This window comes from Pseudophryne corroboree, chromosome 1 (assembly GCF_028390025.1).
Source record: "Pseudophryne corroboree isolate aPseCor3 chromosome 1, aPseCor3.hap2, whole genome shotgun sequence".
NCBI lineage: Eukaryota > Metazoa > Chordata > Amphibia > Anura > Myobatrachidae > Pseudophryne > Pseudophryne corroboree.
Genome location: NC_086444.1, coordinates 495452981 through 495475255, shown reverse-complemented (window position 1 = coordinate 495475255; position 22275 = coordinate 495452981). Strand labels below are relative to the sequence as shown.

General features: G+C 45.9%; 1 protein-coding gene across 1 annotated transcript in view; it reads left to right on the top strand.

Moving 5' to 3' along the window:
* VPS13A (vacuolar protein sorting 13 homolog A) overlaps window positions 1–22275 on the top strand; it is a 747194-nt gene that overhangs the window by 423670 nt on the left and 301249 nt on the right. The window contains exons 31-34 of the mRNA XM_063913834.1: window positions 2146–2249; window positions 3219–3386; window positions 3521–3828; window positions 11850–11997. Of these exons, the coding sequence (XP_063769904.1) occupies window positions 2146–2249; window positions 3219–3386; window positions 3521–3828; window positions 11850–11997 (728 nt within the window). The remainder of the gene's footprint in view (window positions 1–2145; window positions 2250–3218; window positions 3387–3520; window positions 3829–11849; window positions 11998–22275) is intronic.

Below are 22275 nucleotides of genomic sequence, written 5' to 3'. Positions count from 1 at the left end.
CCGTGCTGACCGATCAGCAGTGATCGGCAGCACGGGAATCAGTGGGGGAGAGTGCAGGGAGGCAGAGGAACCTTCCGCTCCCTCTGACAGCAGCAGTGGAGGGAAGTTTCTCTTCCCTGCCGCTCCTAACACTCTGATGCGACCATGCCAGGCAAGTGGTTAAGTAATAGTAAGTTAATTTCAAGTCAGGGACAGGGTAGGGGATGTAGTTGGCATCCTGACAAATCAGATGCCGGCAGTCAGAAGGCCAACGCCAGAATTCGACATCTGTCAGAAAGCCAAAATCCCGACAGCCGTAATCCTAAACGTAAGTATGCCGGGGTTGAGGGGGGGGTTTAGGTTTACTCTGTGGGGGAATGGTTAAAGTTAGGCTGCGGGGGAGGAAGGGTTAGGGTTAGGCTGCAGAAAGGGAAGTTTAGGAGTAGGGTTAGGGTTATTTTAGTTGCCCGCCACTGTCGGGATTTTGCCAGTCTGGATGCTGGCATCAGTATTGTGATGGCTCTGAAGTGATGGAAACTTAAACAGGCCCTGCTTTGGCTTAGCTCAAGTTTGTAGCCAAACCAGCTTGTTTAGTGGTGCTGCTGAAGGACTTGGTGGCCTCTGATTAAAAGCACTAATTTGCAGGGTGTCAGTTGCTGAAGCTTCAGTGACCGTAATGGAGGGCTGGATACTCTCCTTTGCTGCATGGAGTTGTGTAGTGAGCTGAGAAATAGAGCCAGGAATTTAACACACATTGATGAGGCAAACTGCTGGCATGAGTAACCTGTGACCCTTGCGTGCTACACATAATGTGTATGTGATTGTCTATCCACTGGCAGTTTACTGTTGCATTTCACACAGGTATACAAAAATACTGATGAATTTTTTTCAGACTTAAGGAGTATGAAATAATAAGTGCCGATTTCATGGGACTGGGAGGATGTTAGTGAGAGTACTGCTAAATTTAGATCTGCAATCAGTTATAAGGCTAACCCCTTCTAGATTTGGAAATACTCGTTTTATCAGACGTGAAGATGAGACAGAAGATAGCTACAGGGTACATGATAAAAAAGTGATTTGTCCATTGTTAGACACATAACCCAACATTTACAGTGTGAAGATTCATACTAATCTATTTAGACAACCCCAGTTCTATAAATCCCTGCTGCTAGGGATTCAGGAGAGCAGATTAGAAGCTGCTGGAAGTGTACAGTATTTGCTTTTAGCAGGCTTCAGAGACTACACCCTTCATTGCCTATTATGGGACACCTCTACCTGGGCTGCCTTCACCTGACTTACAACGGAAGCAAACACGGGGATCAGCCCTCCTGTGGTACAAACCTAGGCCGCTGGAGGTTGACTGTGACATATTAAACCTTCCCTCCCACCAGACCCGCATTCCCTGGCATGCGGTCTGGTCTGTAGTTCCTACCCAAGGTCACAGTAGACTCCATGTACTACCTATGCCTGTAGTTCTCCTAGATTACTGTCCCACATTGTGTGATGCGGCTGAAGGAGGTACCAGTACACAGTAATGTCGTCTCTGCATCCTGCTCCATATTGATGTTTGGTCCCAAGTCATAACCACAGCAATACATTGAAAAGTAACAAGATAAAGGGGAACATTTACTAAGCAGTGATAAGAGCGGAGAAGTGAGCCAGTGGAGAAATTTCCCCATCAACCAATCAGCACAGCAGCTCTGTATCATTTTATAGTATGCAAATTATAGATGTTGCTTCAGTGCTGATTGGTTGCCATGGGCAACTTCTCCACTGGCTCACTTCTCCGCTCTTATCACTGCTTAGTAAATGTACCCCAAAATGACATATTACTGATGCAGATCAGTGAGAAAGTGCCTTTGTTCTGTGGGCATCCCTTCAGGTAGGGGATATAGAAATGGGAGGATCACAAATCATTTTATTTTACTTAGAGTGCCAATGTTCTAGTTGTTTAGAGTGCCAGTGTTCTATTGCAGGTCCTATACCCTCATGGTTTAGTGTACATGAAAAAGCGATCCTCCACTCAAACCTTAGTAATTCTTAATGGATCTTTGTAAATAAGACTGCACTACATATGATGATTCACTTCTTTCAGATTTGCATTAATGAAAAAATAGTTGAGTATTATTTTTTTACTTCTACTGAAACAAGTTCTTTGTAATGTAGGACTTGATTCTGAAGTAATAATGAGGAAGACGTCAACAGAAGTACTGGCCAAATTAAAAAATATTATCATCCTAGATTCTGACAGCGGAGCCCAGTATAAAAAGGTATGTTTATATCGTTTGTGTCATTTAAATGATTCACATGCATATTTACACAAAGTTGAGGTCGGTAAATACCAATGTAAATGATAGGTGTGTATAATCTAATTAAAGTATCAGCTGATTTAAATATATTAAGTTAAAATCAACAACAATTGAACAACTCATGTCTACATTGGTGTCCCTGCAACTCGACATAGAATGAATGAAAGTTCTGCATAAGAATTGTGAACTGCGTTCTGTAACCAGCTGTAGTTTTGATATTGGTTACTGTCTATTTTTAAAGGCTAAAACTGTGACCACTTGCTGCTTGCGTATAGACCAGTGAGAACTGATGAGAGGAATCTGCTGCATTGTAACTGTGGTAGCATACTTTCCTTACATGGTGAATATGTGTGCACATAGACTCAATTATTATACTGAAACGTGTGTCAGTTTCCCATACAGTAAAATCACACTTGTATATGTGATGTAGTTTATACCTCTGCACATACACTACATGCAATCATGAAAGGTAAGGTAGACATGTATTACTCTGAAAGTTAGCAATGCATACTGATGTGCTGTGTCTAAGCAAGGAAATCTTAAGATGCATACACATTTGCCGAGAAAATGAACGACGTCGCTCTTTTTCCCCCTTCCTGAGCGATGTTGCTCATTTTCCCTGCAAGTGTGTATGCCCGCCAGCGACGAACGGCCCCGCGGGTTAGGAAAGACCCTCGATGTCGGCCGTGCATGCATGCTCAATCTGGACTGACGGCAAGTAACTGCCTGCTCAGCCCGGCCGCTGTGTTACATCACTGAGCAATATGAACTCATTGTGTACGTCCAGCCGGCCCGGGAGGGGAAACACTAGGCAACGTCACTCATAGAGCACCTCGCCGAGTGTGTATGCGCCATTAGGCTATTAATTATTAAACAGTAGCTGTACTTTTTGGTACTTTCTTGTATTAATACTGTTGGTTTCTTTTTCAGGCTCTTTACATTACTGGAAAAGAAGTTTTTAGTTTTAAAATGTTTTCCTTTGTCGATTCTACTGAAGGAGCTGCCTACAGTGATATGAATGTAGTGGACAGCTCAATCTCACTGACTGTTGGGTGCATACAAGTCATCTTTGTTAATAAATTTGTTTCAGCAATTTTGGTAAATCAACTTTCATTTACTTATCAGTATTATACATGTGTATTCGAAGAATTATTTATATTTTATTTGTAGACCATCCTAATATTTATACTATGAAGATTGTTGTTATACTAATTTATTTTCATTATTTCTAGGCTTTTGTAAATAACTTCCAAGCCGCCAAGGAAGCATTGACTGAAGCCACATTACTTGCAGCGGAAAAAGCAGCAAGTGGTGTTAAAGAGCTTGCCCAGCGCAGTTTCCGACTTGCCTTGGATATAAACATTAAAGCCCCTGTTGTGATTGTACCACAATCTTCAACTTCTACAAATGTATTGGTCGCAGATTTAGGTCTCATCAACATAAAGAACCAGTTTTCCATTGTGACCTCAAAACCCTCTGGCAATCTTCCCCCTGTGATTGACTGTATTACTGTAAAGCTGAGTGACCTCAAATTATACAGGTAATAAATTAGAAAGGTCAAGTATTGTTTGATTATACAAGAAAATGTTAAATTATCAGACTTAAACAAACATTACCCTTGTTTGTCATTATTGTGATAGATAGATAGATAGATAGATATATATAGATATATATATATATATATATATATATAAAGAACAAGTACGTCTGGCACTCCCCTCTGTATGGGCTGAGCAAGGCTCCTGCTCCGGTGCCCTCCCTGCAGACACAGCGGTCAGCATGCATATAATGGAAGAACAATGGCGGCACTCTGGAGACTTTGTTCAAAGAAATGAAAAAATCAGTGCAGTTTAATCAACGTTTCGGGGGTACTGGCCCCGTCTTCAGGATACACTCACAAAGTGACACAGTGCAAATGTCTGTTGTTTTGCACTGTGTCACTTTGTGAGTGTATCCTGAAGACGGGGGCCAGTACCCCCGAAACGTTGATTAAACTGCACTGATTTTTTCACTTCTTTGAACAAAGTCTCCAGAGTGCCGCCATTGTTCTTCCATTTTATATATATATATATATATATATATATATATATTTCTCTAACGTCCTAGTGGATGCTGGGGACTCCGTAAGGACCATGGGGAATAGACGGGCTCCGCAGGAGACATGGGCACTTTAAGAAAGAATTTAGATTCTGGTGTGCTCTGGCTCCTCCCTCTATGTTCCTCCTCCAGACCTCAGTTTGAATCTGTGCCCGGACGAGCTGGGTGCTGTTCAGTGAGCTCTCCTGAGCTTGCTGTAAGAAAGTATTTTGTTAGGTTTTTTTATTTTCAGGGAGCTCTGCTGGCAACAGACTCCCTGCATCGTGGGACTGAGGGGAGAGAAGCAGCCCTACTCTCTGAAGATAGGTCCTGCTTCTTAGGCTACTGGACACCATTAGCTCCAGAGGGATCGTACACAGGATCTCACCCTCGTCGTCCGATCCCAGAGTCGCGCCGCCGTCCCCCTCGCAGAGCCGGAAGACAGAAGCCGGGTGAGCATAAGAAGCAAGAAGACTTAGAAATCGGCGGCAGAAGACTCCGGTCTTCACTTAGGTAGCACACAGCAATGCAGCTGTGCGCCATTGCTCCCACACACACCTCACATACTCCGGTCACTATAAGGGCGCAGGGGGGGGGCGCCCTGGGCAGCAATTAGGACCTCTTTGGCAAAAGTTTAGCATATATACAGTTGGGCACTGTATATATGTATGAGCCCCCGCCAAAAATTGTACATTGAAGCGGGACAGAAGCCCGCCGTCGAGGGGGCGGGGCTTCTTCCTCAGCACTCACCAGCGCCATGTTTTTTCTCCACAGCACCGCTGAGAGGAAGCTCCCCAGCCTCTCCCCTGCAGATACACGGTAGAAGAGGGTAAAAAGAGAGGAAGGGGGGGGGCACATAATTAGGTGCAAAAATCAATATAAACAGCAGCTACTGGGTTAACATTAAGTTACTGTGTTATTCCTGGGTTAATAGCGCTGGGGTGTGTGCTGGCATACTCTCTCTCTCTCTCTGTCTCTCCAAAGGGCCTTGTGGGGGAATTGTCTTCAGATGAGCATTCCCTGAGTGTGTGGTGTGTCGGTACGTGTGTGTCGACATGTCTGAGGTAAAAGGCTCCCCTAAGAAGGAGATGGAGCAAATGTGTGTGTGAGGGGTGTCTCCGTCGACAACGCCGACACCTGTTTGGATATGTGTAATTAAGTGCTAAGGTGAATTTATTGCACAAAAGATTAGTGAACAGACAGGGAATTTACCCATGTCTGTCCCTATGTCGCAGAGACCTTCAGAGTCTCTCAATGCTCACTATCCAGAATAATAGACACTGATATCGACACGGAGTCTGACTCCAGTGTCGACTACGATAATGCAAAGTTACAGCCAAAATGGCAGGAAAGTATTCAATATATGATTATTGTACTAAAAGATGATTTGCATATCACTGATGACTCATCTGTTCCTGACACAAGGGTACACATGTTTAAGGGGAAGAAAGCTGAGGTAAATTTCCCTCCTCTCATGATGAAAAAGAGCGGGAATCTCCAGACAAGAGACTGCAGTTTCCCACAAAGAACTCTCAGGGAGTATCCTTTCCCTACTAGGGCCAGGATACGATGGGAATCTTCCCCTAGGGTGTCACGTTTGCCCAAAAGGTAGCCCTGACTTAACAGCTATCCTCAGGGATCCTGCAGATAGCGTACACATTCTGGTACACTACTCAGACCGGCGATTGTGTCGGCATGGGTTCATAGCGCTGTAGCAGCGTGGACAGGTACCTTATCAGCAGAGATTGAGACCCTAGTATGTATGTATATATATATATATATATATATATATATATGTATATATATATATATATATATATAGATATATATATATATTAAAGATGCTGTCTTAAAATATATATATATATAAAACATGCCCAAAGAGACATTAGTCTACTGGGTTTTAGAGTCAACACTATGTCGATTTCTGCTTGACGTGTCCTGTAGAATATGCAATGGACAGGTGATGCCGACGTAAGAGGCATATGGAAGGCTGAGGATTGTGTGGAGAAGGGATCTAGGACCTGGTCTCCACAGCTATAGCGGGTAATTCTGATATTTTGCCTTATATTCCTGCACAGCCTAGGAAAGCACGACATTATCAAATGCAGCCTTTCGATCACAAAGAAACAAGAAAGTCCGAGGTGCGTCCTTTCTTGCCAGAGGCAGGGGCAGAGAAAAGAAGCTGCACAACACAGCTAGTTCCCAGGAACAGAAGTCCTCCCCTGCCTCTACAAAATCCACTGCATGTCGCTGGGGCTTCACAGGCGGAGCTAGGCCCGGTGGGGGCACGTTTTCTTAATTTCATCCACAAGTGGGTTCACTCCCTGTTGGATCCCTGGGCAATAGATATTGTGTCTCAGGGATACAAGCTGGACTTTGAGGAGATGCCCCCTCACCGACGGCCCTACCGGCTTCCCCCCACGAGAGGGAAATAGTGTTAACTGCAATTCACAAATTGTATCTTCAACAGGTGATGGTCAAGGTTCCCCTCCTTCAACAAGGAGGGGGTTATTATTCGACCATGTTGTAGTTCCGAAACCGGACGGTTCGGTCAGACCCATATTGAATTTAAAATCTCTGAACATATAACTGAAAGTGTTCAAGTTCAAGATGGAATCGCTAAGAGCGGTCATCGCAAGCCTGAAAAGGGGGAGATTTTATGGTGTCTCTGGACATAAAGGAGGCATACCTTCATGTCCCCATTTATCCACCTCATCAGGCGTACCTCAGATTTGTGGTACAGGATTGTCATTACCAATTTCAGACGTTGCCGTTTGGTCTCTCCACGGCCCCGAGAATCTTCACCAAGGTAATGGCGGAAATGATGGTGCTCCTGCGGAAGCAAGGTGTCACAATTATCCCGTACTTGGACGATCTCCTCATAAAAGCGAGATCAAGAGAGCAGTTGCTGAACAGCGTATCACTTTCTCTGGAAGTGTAACGGCAACACGACTGGATTCTAAATATTCCAAAGTCGCAGTTGGTTCCTCCGACTCATCTGCCTTTCCTAGGCATGATTCTAGACACAGACCAGAAAAGGGTTTATCTCCCGATAGAGAGTGCTCAGGAGCTCATGACACTGGTCAGGAATCTATTAAAACCAAACAGGTGTCAGTGCATCAATGCACTCGAGTCTTGGGAAGGATGGTGGCATCATACGAGGCCATTCCCTTCGGCAGGTTCCATGCGAGGACTTTTCAATGGGACTTACTGGACAAGTGGTCCGGATCACATCTTCAGATGCATCGGTTAATCACCCTTTCCCCCAGGGCCAGGGTGTCTCTCCTGTGGTGGCTGCACCTTCTCGAGGGCCGCAGATTCAGCATTCAGGACTGGGTCCTGGTGACCACGGATGCAAGCCTCCCAGGGTGGGGAGCAGTCACACAGGGAAGAAATTTCCAAGGTCTGTGGTCAAGTCAGGAGACTTGCCTTCACATCAACATCCTGGAACTAAGGGCCGTATACAACGCCCTACGTCAAGCGGAGACCCTGCTTCGCGACCAACCGGTTCTGATTCAGTCAGAAGCCACCAGAATTCTTCGCTGGGCGGAAACTCACGTAAGCGCACTGTCAGCAGTGTTCATCCCGGGAGTGGACAACTGGGAAGCAGACTTCCTCAGCAGACACGACCTCCACCCGGGGGAGTGGGAACTTCATCAAGAAGTCTTCATGCAGATTGCAAGTCGGTGGGAACTGCCACAGGTGGACATGATGGCATCCCGCCTCAACAAAAAGCTACAGTTGTATTGCGCCAGGTCATGAGACCTTCAGGCGATAGCTGTGGACGCACTGGTGGCACCGTGGGTGTTCCAGTCGGTCTATGTATTTTCTCCTCTTCCTCTCATACCCATAAGTAAAAGAGGAGTGAGAACAATACTCATTGTTCCGGATTGGCCAAGAAGAACTTGGTATCCAGATCTGCAAGAAATGCTCACAGAGGACCCGTGGCCTCTTCCTCTAAGACAGGACTTGTTGCAACAAGGGCCCTGTCTGTTCCAAGACTTACTGCGGCTGCGTTTGACGGCATGGCGGTTGAACGCCGGATCCTAGCGGAAACAGGCATTCCAGATGAGGTCATTCCTACGCTGATAAAGGCGAGGAAGGACGTGACAGCTCAACATTATCACCGTATAGGGCGAAAATATGTTGCTTGGAGTGAGGCCAGGAATGCCCCTACGGAGGAATTCCAGCTGGGCCGTTTCCTTCACTTCCTATAGTCAGGAGTGACTTTGGGCCTAAAATTGGGTTCCATTAAGGTCCAGATTTCGGAACTATCCATTTTCTTTCAAAAAGAGCTGGCTTCTCTACCTGAAGTTCAGATGTTTGTGAAGGGAGTGCTGCGTATTCAGCCCCTTTTGTGCCGCCGGTGGCACCTTGGGATCTTAACGTGGTGGGAGTTTCCTGAAATCCCACTGGTTGGAACCACTCAAAACGGTGGAATATAAATATCTCACGTGGAAGGTGGTCATGCTACTAGCCTTGGCTTCGGCTAGGAGTGTGTCAGAATTAGCGGCTTTGTCATACAAAAGCCCCTATCTGGTTTTCCATGCGGATAGAGCAGAATTGCGGGCCCGTCCACAATTTCTGCCAAAGGTTGTTTCATCCTTTCATATAAACCAACCTATTGTGGTGCCTGTGGCTACTACTGACTTGGAGTATTCCGAGTTAATTGATGTGGTCAGGGTTTTGAAGGTTTATGTAGCCAGAACGGCTAGGGTCAGGAAAACAGAATCTTTGTTTATCCTGTATGCTTCCAACAAGCTTGGTGCTCCTGCTTCAAAGCAAACTATTGCTCGCTGGATCTGTAACACGATTCAGTAGGCTCATTCTGCGGCTGGATTGCCGCTGCCAAAATCAGTTAAGGCCCATTCCACTAGGAAGGTGGGCTCTTCTTGGGCGGCTGCCCGAGGGGTCTCGGCATTACAGCTGTGCCGAGCGGCTACTTGGTCGGGTTCAAACGCTTTTGCAAAGTTCTACAAGTTTGATACCCTGGCTGAGGAGGACCTTGTGTTTGCTTATTCGGTGCTGCAGAGTCATCCGCACTCTCCCGCAGGTTTGGGAGCTTTGGTATAATCCCCATGGTCCTTACGGAGTCCCCAGCATCCACTAGGACGTTAGAGAAAATAAGATTTTACTTACCGGTAAATCTATTTCTCGTAGTCCGTAGTGGATGCTGGGCGCCCGTACCAAGTGCGGACTTCTTCTGCAATACTTGTATATTGTTATTGCTGCAATAAGGGCTATGTTATTGTTGCATCAGGGTTGAACTGATGCTCTGTTGTTGTTCATACTGTTGACTGGGTAAGTTTATCACAAGTTATACGGTGTGGTTGGTGTGGCTGGTATGAGTCTTGCCCTGGATTTCCAAAATCCTTTCCTTGTACTGTCAGCTCTTCCGGGCACAGTTTCTATAACTGAGGTCTGGAGGAGGGACATAGAGGGAGGAGCCAGAGCACACCAGAATCTAAATTCTTTCTTAAAGTGCCCATGTCTCCTGCGGAGCCCGTCTATTCCCCATGGTCCTTACGGAGTCCCCAGCATCCACTACGGACTAAGAGAAATAGATTTACCGGTAAGTAAAATCTTATTATATATATTTGAAGCTTTGCCCACGTATATTATTAAATCAAAGCTGTAATTGTCTTAGTGTGCCACTTTATCTGTTAGGTGGTTTTACAGATTTGTTCTGGGGATCTTCTTACCTTCAGTAACCTTCAGCCACACCTACTGATGCTATTTGCCTTACTGACTGTAAGTGCAAACTATTCATGGCTGTAGAACACCCAGTTGTAGGAGAGTAGTCTATGTCACAGTCATGCTCATACACAAACACCACTTACTTCTGGGTAGGGTGTGTATCTGCTGCAAAACATATTTGCTTGTGATTGTGGCAGGTTCCTCCTGAACACTTAGTTTGAGTCAGGGACTGGGTCATTCTGTATCCAATCAACACACTTTTTGTTAAAATTTTACCTCACCAGCTCAGATTTTGTTCAAATTTGGTATATGGAGAGTATATATGTAGTCTAAGAAAAATAAAAAAATCTATTTAAATATCTCATGCTGTTTCAAAATTATGGCTATGTAAAGTTTTAAGTGGTACTGGAATGGTGGTATTATGCAGCCAGATGTGGCCCAATCCCCACCGGTCCACCAATGTAAATTAAAATATGTTAGATTATTAAACAGCTGAACATTTGTTTAAACATTTTACATTGGTGCATTGAGCAGCACAGTTTATTCATTAAGTTAAGGTGTTGTAGCCTCGGATATTAAATTAAAACATGTCCTGGAACATCTGCAGGATGTGAGAAAAGGGAAAAACCTAGCCTCAGTGGTGCAACTAATAATACTGATACAGTCCTTCATATATTGCAATTGGTCAACTACTGCACAGTTTGGAGACTATCTCTGATCATGCCACAAATGGTTGTTTCTTTTTGTAGATTAAATTGATGAAATTGGTGACAAACATGCTAGGCTTATGGTGTGTACACACGGTGAAATCCTTGCTATGCCCGATTTTCACTTTGCGATTTCCCCTGGACTCCCTGGAGCCCAGCACCACCGATTTGACTAACTTTTCTTGCGATATGGACCATGGGGGTCATTCCGAGTTGTTCGCTCATTGCCGATTTTCGCTATACTGCGATTAGTCGCTTACTGTGCATGCGCAAGGTTCGCAGAGCGCATGCGCTTAGTTATTTTACACAAACGTTAGGTATTTTACTCACGACATAACGAGAATTTTTCATCGTTCTGGTGATCGTAGTGTGATTGACAGGAAGTTGGTGTTTCTGGATGGAAACTGGCCGTTTTATGGGAGTGTGCGAAAAAACGCTGGCGTTTCTGGGAAAAACGCGGGAGTGTCTGAAGAAACGGGGGAGTGTCTGGGCGAACGCTGGGTGTGTTTGTGACGTCAAACCAGGAACGAAACTGACTGAACTGATCGCAATGTAGGAGTAAGTCTGGAGCTACTCAGAAACTGGTAAGAAATGTCTATTCGCAATTCTGCCAATCTTTCGTTCGCAATTCTGCTAAGCTAAGATACACTCCCAGAGGGCGGCGGCTTAGCGTGTGCACTGCTGCTAAAAGCAGCTAGCGAGCGAACAACTCGGAATGAGGGCCTATGTGTGCTTACGATTTTGGCTTATGTGAGATGTAATTGACATGTGAGATTAACTACTAGATAGTACACATATCTAGCAAGGATTGACTTGCCTGCAGTCTATCTTTTCTTGAGATACCGCCCTGGCGGGACCGCGCATCGGGAACGAATCGGGATCGCAGGTGGCATAACACCTTGCGATTTTGACTATATAGTCAAGATCGAAAGACAAAATCTCACCGTGTGTACACACCATTACATTCCTAAAATTGCAATTTACCAAGGTTTTACATTTGCTCTGAAAAAAGAACCGTATTCCACCAATTTTATTCAAAATGTTTGAATTGTTTTTATTTTTTTATTTTCTTCACCAGAACAGTTTATGAAAATGGCTCGTTGCTTTCAGAAGTAGAAATTCTCCAGCCATTAAATTTGGACATCACAATACAGCGTAATTTGGCAGCTGCCTGGTACAATGATATTCCTGATATCAATATCGTTGGACAACTTAAACCCATGAATGTAGGTTTCATTTGCTACATTACTCTAAAGTGGATGTTAGAATGTTAGATCTGCAATGTCAGAGTATTCAATGTTTTGAATTAATATGAAACGTTGGTTGTATTAATTTGTTTAGCAGTTGAAGTTTTTGCTGTTGGCGTCTGGAGAACTGTAAATGCCATCATACCTAACTAGCAAGACCTAGATTATGTTTAGTTGGTGTTACCAGCCAGAGTGCTCTGATATTGCAAAATACTGAGTACTAATTTACATATGCTTCGCCACTGAATTTATTTTCATGTGGAAATAATTTGTGCAGCACCTTGGCTTGAACCAGGTCACGTCTTTTATAAATATTTCTGTTTAACACACAGGAGGGGAGAGTGTCTGAATGTATTTCTGGGCTGAACACAGTTTGATTCCCCGAGAGATTAATACCAATTCTTAAATCATATGAGGTTGTGAACATACACTAACACTGTAGTTAATTACTGCTACAGTGTAAATGGGAAATTTGACATCCAACTCTTTGTTTCAAGGTTGAGTCTAGATCCAAGTTGGCAAAAGGACCTTTTCCCTTCCCCCTGGATCGTTGTCCTGCAGCCTAACCTCTCCCAGCAGCCTAATCCTAACATCCCCAAGAGAGCTGGATCCACCCCCTCATGAGGAGGAGGCGAGTCGCAGGTCAAATGGAGGTCCTTTAGGCCACTTGGATCTAGCTTCTACCTTTGTTTGAAGGTTACAAAGGAAAGGTTTAAAGGTTTCAGATTTTGTTCAACTGTTACTAATGCATGTATTTGTCACGAGAGCTTTGCAAGGAGAGGTCTAAACCTAATACACTTGTCTGCAAAACCTTGAAAGTAATACATCTGAGTTTTTGAGAAGCTGCACTACTATAATTTATTAACATATGGTATTTGAAGAGCATCTTATAAACAACAAGGAGCTCCTTTTATATATAAATTTGAGAGAATATCACATTTTGTTGCATAAACGGCCCTAAATGTCCGAGTAATAGGTATATACTTATACCAAGTAATATATTTTTAACATTTCAGCATTATTAAAGAGACCGACCAAACATTTAAGTCAAAGACATACAATGTATTCTAATAGAGACAAGTGAAGGTGGAATAACAGAGGTCGGAGCTATTACAGGTTGAGTATCCCTTATCCAAAATGCCTGGGACCAGAAGTCTTTTGGATATGGGATTTTTCCGTAGTTTGGAATAATTGCATACCATAATGAGAAATCATGGCGATGGGACCTAAGTCTAAGCACAGAATGCATTTATGTTTCATATACACCTTATACACACACACAGCCTGAAGGTAATTTTAGCCAATATTTTTAATAACTGTGCATTAAACAAAGTGTGTGTACATTCACACAAATCATTTGTTTCATATATAACTTATACATTACAGCCTGAAGGTTATTTAATACAATATTTTTAATAACTTTGTGTATTAAACAAAGTTTGTGTACATTAAGCCATCAGAAAACAAAGGTTTCACTATCTCACTCTCACTCAAAAAATGCAGTATTTCGGAATATTTGGATATGGGATACTCAAACTGTATTTAATTTTAATTCTCTATCACACAGTTAAACGAATTAGGAGAACTTAATAGTCTAGTGTAGCATCTACCCCATATTTTGGAATTCAAGGCTTATTGTATACATGAAACAAATATATAACAATGTTAAAATGTGTGAAGTAGTCTTACCTTTTTCTCTAACGTCCTAGTGGATGCTGGGGACTCCGTCAGGACCATGGGGATTAGCGGATCCGCAGGAGACAGGGCACAAAAAGTAAGCTTTTAGGATCACATGGTGTGTACTGGCTCCTCCCCCTATGACCCTCCTCCAAGCCTCAGTTAGGTTTTTGTGCCCGTCCGAGCAGGGTGCAATCTAGGTGGCTCTCTTAAAGAGTTGCTTAGAAAAAGTTTTTAGGTTCTTTATTTTCAGTGAGTCCTGCTGGCAACAGGCTCACTGCATCGAGGGACTTAGGGGAGAGAAGTGAACTCACCTGCGTGCAGGATGGATTGGCTTCTTAGGCTACTGGACACCATTAGCTCCAGAGGGAGTCGGAACACAGGTCTCGCCCTGGGGTTCGTCCCGGAGCCGTGCCGCCGACCCCCCTTGCAGATGCTGAAGATTGAAGAGGTCCGGAACCAGGCGGCAGAAGACTTTCAGTCTTCATCAGGTAGCGCACAGCACTGCAGCTGTGCGCCATTGTTGTCAGCACACTTCACACAGCGGTCACGGAGGGTGCAGGGCGCGGGGGGGGGGGGGGCGCCCTGGGCAGCAATGTATAATACCTGTATGGCGAAAAATACATCACATATAGCCCTTGAGGCTATATGGATGTATTTAACCCCTGCCAGATATCACAGACTCCGGAGAAGAAGCCCGCCGAAAAGGGGGCGGGGCCTATTCTCCTCAGCACACAGCGCCATTTTCCCTCACAGAAATGCTGGTGGGAAGGCTCCCATGCTCTCCCCTGCACTGCACTACAGAAACAGGGTTAAAACAGAGAGGGGGGGCACTGATTTGGCGATATGAATATATATTAAAATGCTATAAGGGAGGAACACTTATATAAAGGTTGTCCCTGTATAATTATAGCGTTTTGGTGTGTGCTGGCAAACTCTCCCTCTGTTTCCCCAAAGGGCTAGTGGGTCCTGTCCTCTATCAGAGCATTCCCTATGTGTGTGCTGTATGTCGGTACGTGTGTGTCGACATGTATGAGGAAAATGTTGGTGAGGAGGCGGAGCAAATTGCCTGTAATGGTGATGTCACTCTCTAGGGAGTCGACACCGGAATGGATGGCTTAATTATGGAATTACGTGATAATGTCAACACGCTGCAAGCCGGTTGACGACATGAGACGGCCGGCGAACAAATTAGTACCTGTCCAGGCGTCTCAAACACCGTCAGGGGCTGTAAAAAGCCCATTTACCTCAGTCGGTCGACACAGACCCAGACACGGACACTGATTTCAGTGTCGACGGTGAAGAAACAAACGTATTTTCCTTTAGGGCCACACGTTAAGGGCAATGAAGGAGGTGTTACATATTTCTGATACTACAAGTACCACAAAAAAGGGTATTATGTGGGATGTGAAAAAACTACCTGTAGTTTTTCCTGAATCAGATAAATTAAATGAAGTGTGTGAGATGCGTGGGTTTCCCCCGATAGAAAATTATTGGCGGTATACCCTTTCCCGCCAGAAGTTAGGGCGCGTTGGGAAACACCCCTTAGGGTGGATAAGGCGCTCACATGCTTATCAGAACAAGTGGCGGTACCATCTACAGATAGGGCCGTACTTAAGGAACCAGCTGATAGGAGGCTGGAAAATATCCTAAAAAGTATACACACACATGCTGGTGTTATACTGCGACCAGCGATCGCCTCAGCCTGGATGTGCAGAGCTGAGGTGGCTTGGTCGGATTCCCTGACTAAAAATATTGATACCCTTGACAGGGACAGTATTTTATTGACTATAAGAGCATTTAAAGGATGCATTTCTATATATGCGAGATGCGCAGAGGGATATTTGCACTCTGGCATCAAGAGTAAATGCGATGTCCATATCTGCAAGAAGATGTTTATGGACACGACAGTGGTCAGGTGATGCAGATTCCAAACGGCACAAAGATGTATTGCCGTATAAAGGGGAGGAATTATTTGGGGTCGGTCCATGGGACCTGGTGGCCACGGCAACTGCTGGAAAATCCACCGTTTTTTACCCTAAGTCACATCTCTGCAGAAAAAGACACCGTCTTTTCAGCCTCAGTCCTTTCGTCCCTATAAGAGTCATATCTGCCCAGGGATAGAGGAAAGGGAAGAAGACTGCAGCAGGCAGCCCATTCCCAGGAACAGAAGCCCTCCACCGCTTCTACCAAGTTCTCAGCATGACGCTGGGACCGTACAGGACCCCTGGATCCTACAAGTAGTATCCAAGGGGTACAGATTGGAATGTCGAGACGTTTCCCCCTCGCAGGTTCCTGTAGTCTGCTGTACCAATGTCTCCCTCCGACAGGGAGGCAGTATTGAAAACAATTCACAAGCTGTATTCCCAGCAGGTGATAATAAAATTACCCCTCCTACAACAAGGAAAAGGGTATTATTCCACACTATATGGTGGTACTGAAGCCAGAAGGCTAGGTGAGACCTATTCTAAATCTGAAATATTTGAACACTTACAAAGGTTCAAATCCAGATGCAGTCACTCAGAGCAGTGATAGCGAACCGGGAAGAAGGGGACTATATGGTGTCCCGGGACATCAGGGATGCTTACCTCCATGTCCCAAAATTTGCCTTTCTCACCAAGGGTACCTCAGGTTCGTGGTACAGAACTGTCACTATCAGTTTCAGACGATGCCGTTGGATTGTCCAAGGCACCCCGGGTCCTTACCAAGGTAATGACCGAAATGAGGATTCGTCTTCAAAGAAAATGGACGACCTCCTGATAAGAACAAGGTCCAGAGAACAGTTGGAGGTCGGAGTAGCACTATCTCAAGTAGTTCTACGACAGCACGGGTGGATTCTAAATATTCCAAAACCGCAGTTGTTCTGACGACACGTCTGCTGGTCCTAGGGATGATTCTGGACACAGTCCAGAAAAAGGTGTTTCTCCCAGAGGAGAAAGCCAGGGAGTTATCCGAGCTAATCGGGATCCTCCTAAAACCAGGAAAAGTGTCAGTGCATCATTGCACAAGAGTCCTGGTAAAAATGGTGGCTTATTACGAAGCGATTCCATTCGGCAGATTTCACGCAAGAACTTTTCAGTGGGATCTGCTGGACAAATGGTCCGGATCGCATCTTCAGATGCATCAGCGGATAACCCTATATCCAAGGACAGGGGTGTCTCTCCTGTGGTGATTACAGAGTGCTCATCTTCTAGAGGGCCGCAGATTCGGCATTCAGGATTGGATGCTGGTGACCACGGAGGCCAGCCTGAGAGGCTGGGGAGCAGTCACACAGGGAAAAAATTTCCAGGGAGTGTGATCAAGTCTGGAGAATTCTCTCCACATAAATATACTGGAGCTAAGAGCAAATTTATAATGCTCTAAGCTTAGCAAGACCTCTGCTTCAAGGTCAGCCGGTATTGATCCAGTGGGATAACATCACGGCAGTCGCCCATGTAAACAGAAAGGGCGGCACAAGAAGCAGGAGGGCAGTGGCAAAACTGCAAGGATTTTTCGCTAGGCGGAAAATCATGTGATAGCACTGTCAGCAGTGTTCATTCCGGGAGTGGACGACTGGGAAGCAGACTTCCTCAGCAGGCACGACCTCCACCCGGGAGAGTGGGAACTTCATCGGGAAGTTTTCCGCATGATTGTGAACCGTTGGGAAAGACCAAAGGTGGACATGATGGCGTCCCGCCCGAACAAAAAACGGGACAGGTATTGCGCCAGGTCACGAGACCTTCAGGCGATAGCTGTGGACGTCCTGGTAACACCGTGGGTGTAACAGTCGGTGTATGTGTTCCCTCCTCTGCTTCTCATAACCAAGGTATTGAGAATTATAAGACGTAGAGGAGTAAGAACTATACTCGTGGCTCCGGATTGGCCAAGAGGGACTTGGTACCCGGAACTTCAAGAGATGCTCACAGAGGACTAATGGCCTCGGGAGCTAAGAAGGGACTTGCGTCCGCAAATATGTTGCGTGGGTGAGGCCAGGAAGGCCCCACGAAGAAATTTCAACTAGGTCGATTTCTGCACTTCCTGCAAACAGGAGTGTCTATGAGCCTCAAATTGGGGTCCATTAAGGTTCAAGTTTCGGCCCTGTAGATTTTCTTCCAGAAAGAATTGGCTTCGGTTCCTGAAGTCCAGAAGTTTGTCAAGGGAGTATTGCATATACAGCCTCCTTTTGTGCCTCCAGTGGCACCGTGGGATCTCAACGTAGTGTTGGGATTCCTCAAATCATATTGGTTTGAACCGCTCAAATCTGTGGATTTGAAATATCTCACATGGAAAGTGACCATGCTGTTGGCCCTGGCCTCGGCCAGGCGATTGTCAGAATTGGCGGCTTTGTCTTACAAAAGCCCATATTTAATTTTCCATTCGGACAGGGCAGAACTGCGGACTTGTCCCCAGTTTCTTCCTAAGGTGGTGTCAGCGTTTCACCTGAAACAACCTATTGTGGTGCCTGCGGCTACTAGGGACTTGGAGGACTCCAAGTTGCTAGACGTTGTCTGGGCCCTGAAAATATATATATATATATATATATATATATATAATTCCAGGACGGCTGGAGTCAGAAAGTCTGACTTGCTGTTTATATTGTATGCACCCAAAAAGCTGGGTGCTCCTGCTTCTAAGCAGACTATTGCTCGTTGGATTTGTAGTACAATTCAGCTTGCACATTCTGTGGCAGGCCTGCCACAGCCAAAATCTGTAAATGCCCATTCCACAAGGAAGGTGGGCTCATCTTGGGCGGCTGCCCGAGGGGTCTCGGCTTTACAACTTTGCCGAGCAGCTACGTGGTCAGGGGGGAACACGTTTGTAAAATTCTACAAATTTGATACCCTGGCTGAGGAGGACCTGGAGTTTCTCTCATTCGGTGCTGCAGAGTCATCCGCACTCTCCCGCCCGTTTGGGAGCTTTGGTATAATCCCCATGGTCCTGACGGAGTCCCCAGCATCCACTAGGACGTTAGAGAAAATAAGATTTTACTTACCGATAAATCTATTTCTCGTAGTCCGTAGTGGATGCTGGGCGCCCATCCCAAGTGCGGATTGTCTGCATTACTTGTACATAATTATTGTTACAAAAATCGGGTTGTTATTGTTGTGGGCCATCTTTTCAGAGGCTCCTTCGTTGTTATCATACTGTTAACTGGGTTCAAATCACAGGTTGTACGGTGTGATTGGTGTGGCTGGTATGAGTCTTACCCGGGATTCAAGATACTTCCTTATTGTGTACGCTCGTCCGGGCACAGTACCTAACTGAGGCTTGGAGGAGGAGCCAGTACACACCATGTGATCCTAAAAGCTTACTTTTTGTGCCCTGTCTCCTGCGGAGCCGCTAATCCCCATGGTCCTGACGGAGTCCCCAGCATCCACTACGGACTACGAGAAATAGATTTATCGGTAAGTAAAATCTTATTTTCCAAATGTATTGTTTTTTTGAAAATAGAATGTAAGCTCTCACGAGCAGGACCCTCAACCCTCATGTGCTTTCTTCGACGACACCAAATCCCCCAGGTTTCTGCCACCTTGATACATATGCCAGTGTCGTCTGCTGCTGTAGCTATGTTTATTTACCCTGTACTTGTCCTATATTTTCTCTGACGTCCTAAGTGGATGCTGGGACTCCGTAAGGACCAGGGGGAATAGCGGCTCCGCAGGAGACTGGGCACAACTAAAGAAAGCTTTAGGACTACCTGGTGTGCACTGGCTCCTCCCACTATGACCCTCCTCCAGACCTCAGTTAGAATCTTGTGCCCGGCTGAGCTGGATGCACACTAGGGGCTCTCCTGAGCTCCTAGAAAGAAAGTATATTTTAGGTTTTTTATTTTACAGTGAGATCTGCTGGCAACAGACTCACTGCAGCGAGGGACTAAGGGGAGAAGAAGCGAACCTACCTAACTGGTGGTAGCTTGGGCTTCTTAGGCTACTGGACACCATTAGCTCCAGAGGGATTGACCACAGGACCCGACCTCGATGTTCGGTCCCGGAGCCGCGCCGCCGGCCCCCTTACAGAGCCAGAAGCAAGAAGTGTTCCGGAAAATCGGTGGCAGAAGACGTCTGTCTTCAACAAGGTAGCGCACAGCACTGCAGCTGTGCGCCATTGCTCCTCATGCACACCTCACACTCCGGTCACTGATGGGTGCAGGGCGCTGGGGGGGGGCGCCCTGAGGGCAATATAATACACCTTGGCTGGCAAATCATCACAATATATAGTCCCAGGGCTATATATGTGATAAATTACCCCTGCCAGAATCCATGAAAAAAGCGGGAGAAAAGTCAGCCGAAAAAGGGGCGGGGCTATCTCCCTCAGCACACTGGCGCCATTTTTTCTTCACAGTGCAGCTGGAAGACAGCTCCCCAGGCTCTCCCCTGTAGTTTTCAGGCTCAAAGGGTTAAAAAGAGAGGGGGGGCACTAAATTTAGGCGCAATATGTGTATACAAGCAGCTATTGGGGGAAAAATCATTCAGTTATAGTGTTAATCCCTGCATTATATAGCGCTCTGGTGTGTGCTGGCATACTCTCTGTCTCCCCAAAGGACTTTGTGGGGTCCTGTCCTCAGTCAGAGCATTCCCTGTGTGTGTGCGGTGTGTCGGTACGGCTGTGTCGACATGTTGGATAAGGAAGGTTACGTGGAGGCGGAGCAGAGGCCGATAAATGGGATGTCGCCCCCTGTGGGGCCGACACCAGAGTGGATGGATAGGTGGAAGGTATTAACCGACAATGTCAACTCCTTACATAAAAAGCTGGATGACGTAACAGCTGTGGGACAGCCGGCTTCTCAGCCCGCGCTTGCCCAGGCGTCTCAAAGGCCATCAGGGGCTCAAAAAACGTCCGTTACCTCAGATGGCAGACACAGATGTCGGCACGGAGTCTGACTCCAGTGTCGACGAGGTTGAGACATATACACAATCCACTAGAAACATCCGTTGCATGATCTCGGCAATGAAAAATGTGTTACACATTTCTGACATGAACCCAAGTACCACCTAAAAGGGGTTTTATGTTTGGGGAGAAAAAGCAGCCAGTGTTTTGTTCCCCCATCAGATGAGTGATTGAAGTGTGTAAAGAGCGTGGGTTCCCCCGATAAGAAAATGGTAATTTCTAAAAAGTTACTGCTGGCGTACCCTTTCCCGCCAGAGGATAGGTCACGTTGGGAGATATCCCCTAGGGTGGATAAGGCACTCACACGTTTGTCAAAAAAGGTGGCACTGCCGTCTTGGGATACGGCCACTTTAAAGGAGCCTGCTGATAAAAAGCAGTAGACTATCCTGAAGTCTGTATATACACACTCAGGTACTATCCTGAGACCTGCATTTGCCTCAGCATAAATAGTGCTGCTGCAGCGTGGTCTGATACCCTGTCAGATAATATTAATACCCTAGACAGGGATAATATTTTGCTAACATAGAGCATATTAAAGACGTCGTCTTATATATGAAGGATGCACAGAGGGATATTTGCCGGCTGGCATCCAGAATTAATGCAATGTCCATTCTGCCAGGAGGGTATTAGAGACTCGGCAGTGGACAGGTGATGCTGCCTTTAAAAGGCACATGGAGATTCTGCCTTATAAGGGTGAGGAATTGTTTGGGGATGGTCTCTGGGACCTCGTATCCACAGCAACAGCTGGGAAGAAAAATTTTTACCTCAGGTTTCCTCACAGCCTAAGAAAGCACCGTATTTTCAGGTACAGTCCTTTCGGCTTCAGAAAAGCAAGCAGGTCAAAGGCGCTTCCTTTCTGCACAGAGACAAGGGAAGAAGGAAAAAGCTGCCCCAGACAGCCAGTTCCCAGGATCAAAAATCTTCCCCCGCTTCCTCTGAGTCCACCGCATGACGCTGGGGCTCCACAGGTGGAGACAGGTGCGGTGGGGGCGCGTCTCGGGAACTTCAGGGACCAGTGGGCTTGCCCACAGGTGGATCCCTAGGTTCTACAAGTAGTATCACAGGGATACAGGCTGGAGTTCGAGGCGACTCCCCCTCGCCGTTACCTCACATCAGCCTTGCCTGCTGCCCTCGGAGAAAGGGAGGTAGTACTGGCGGCAATTCACAAGCTGTACTTCCAGCAGGTGAAATCAAGGTACCCCTCCTTCAACAAGGCCGGGGTTACTATTCCAAAATGTTGTGGTACCGAAACCAGACGGTTCGGTGAGACCCATTCTAAAATTTAAATCCTTGAACACTTATATACGAAGGTTCAAGTTCAAAATGGAATCGCTCAGGGCGATTATTGCAAGCCTGGAGAATTTCATGGTATCACTGGACATCAAGGATGCTTACCTGCATGTCCCTATTTACCCTCTGCACCAGGAGTACCTCAAAATTGTGGTACAGGATGGTCATTACCAATTCCAGACGTTGCCGTTGGTCTGTCCCCGGCACCGAGGGTATTTACCAAGGTAATGGCCGAAATAATTATCCCGTGCTTGGACGATCTCCTTATAAAGGCGAGGTCCAGGGAGCAGTTGTTCGTCGGAGTAGCACTATCTCGGGAAGTGCTACAACAGCACGGCTGGATTCTGAATATTCCAAAGTCGCAGCTGGTTCCTACGACGCGTCTACTGTTCCTGGGTATGGTTCTGGACACAGAACAGGATA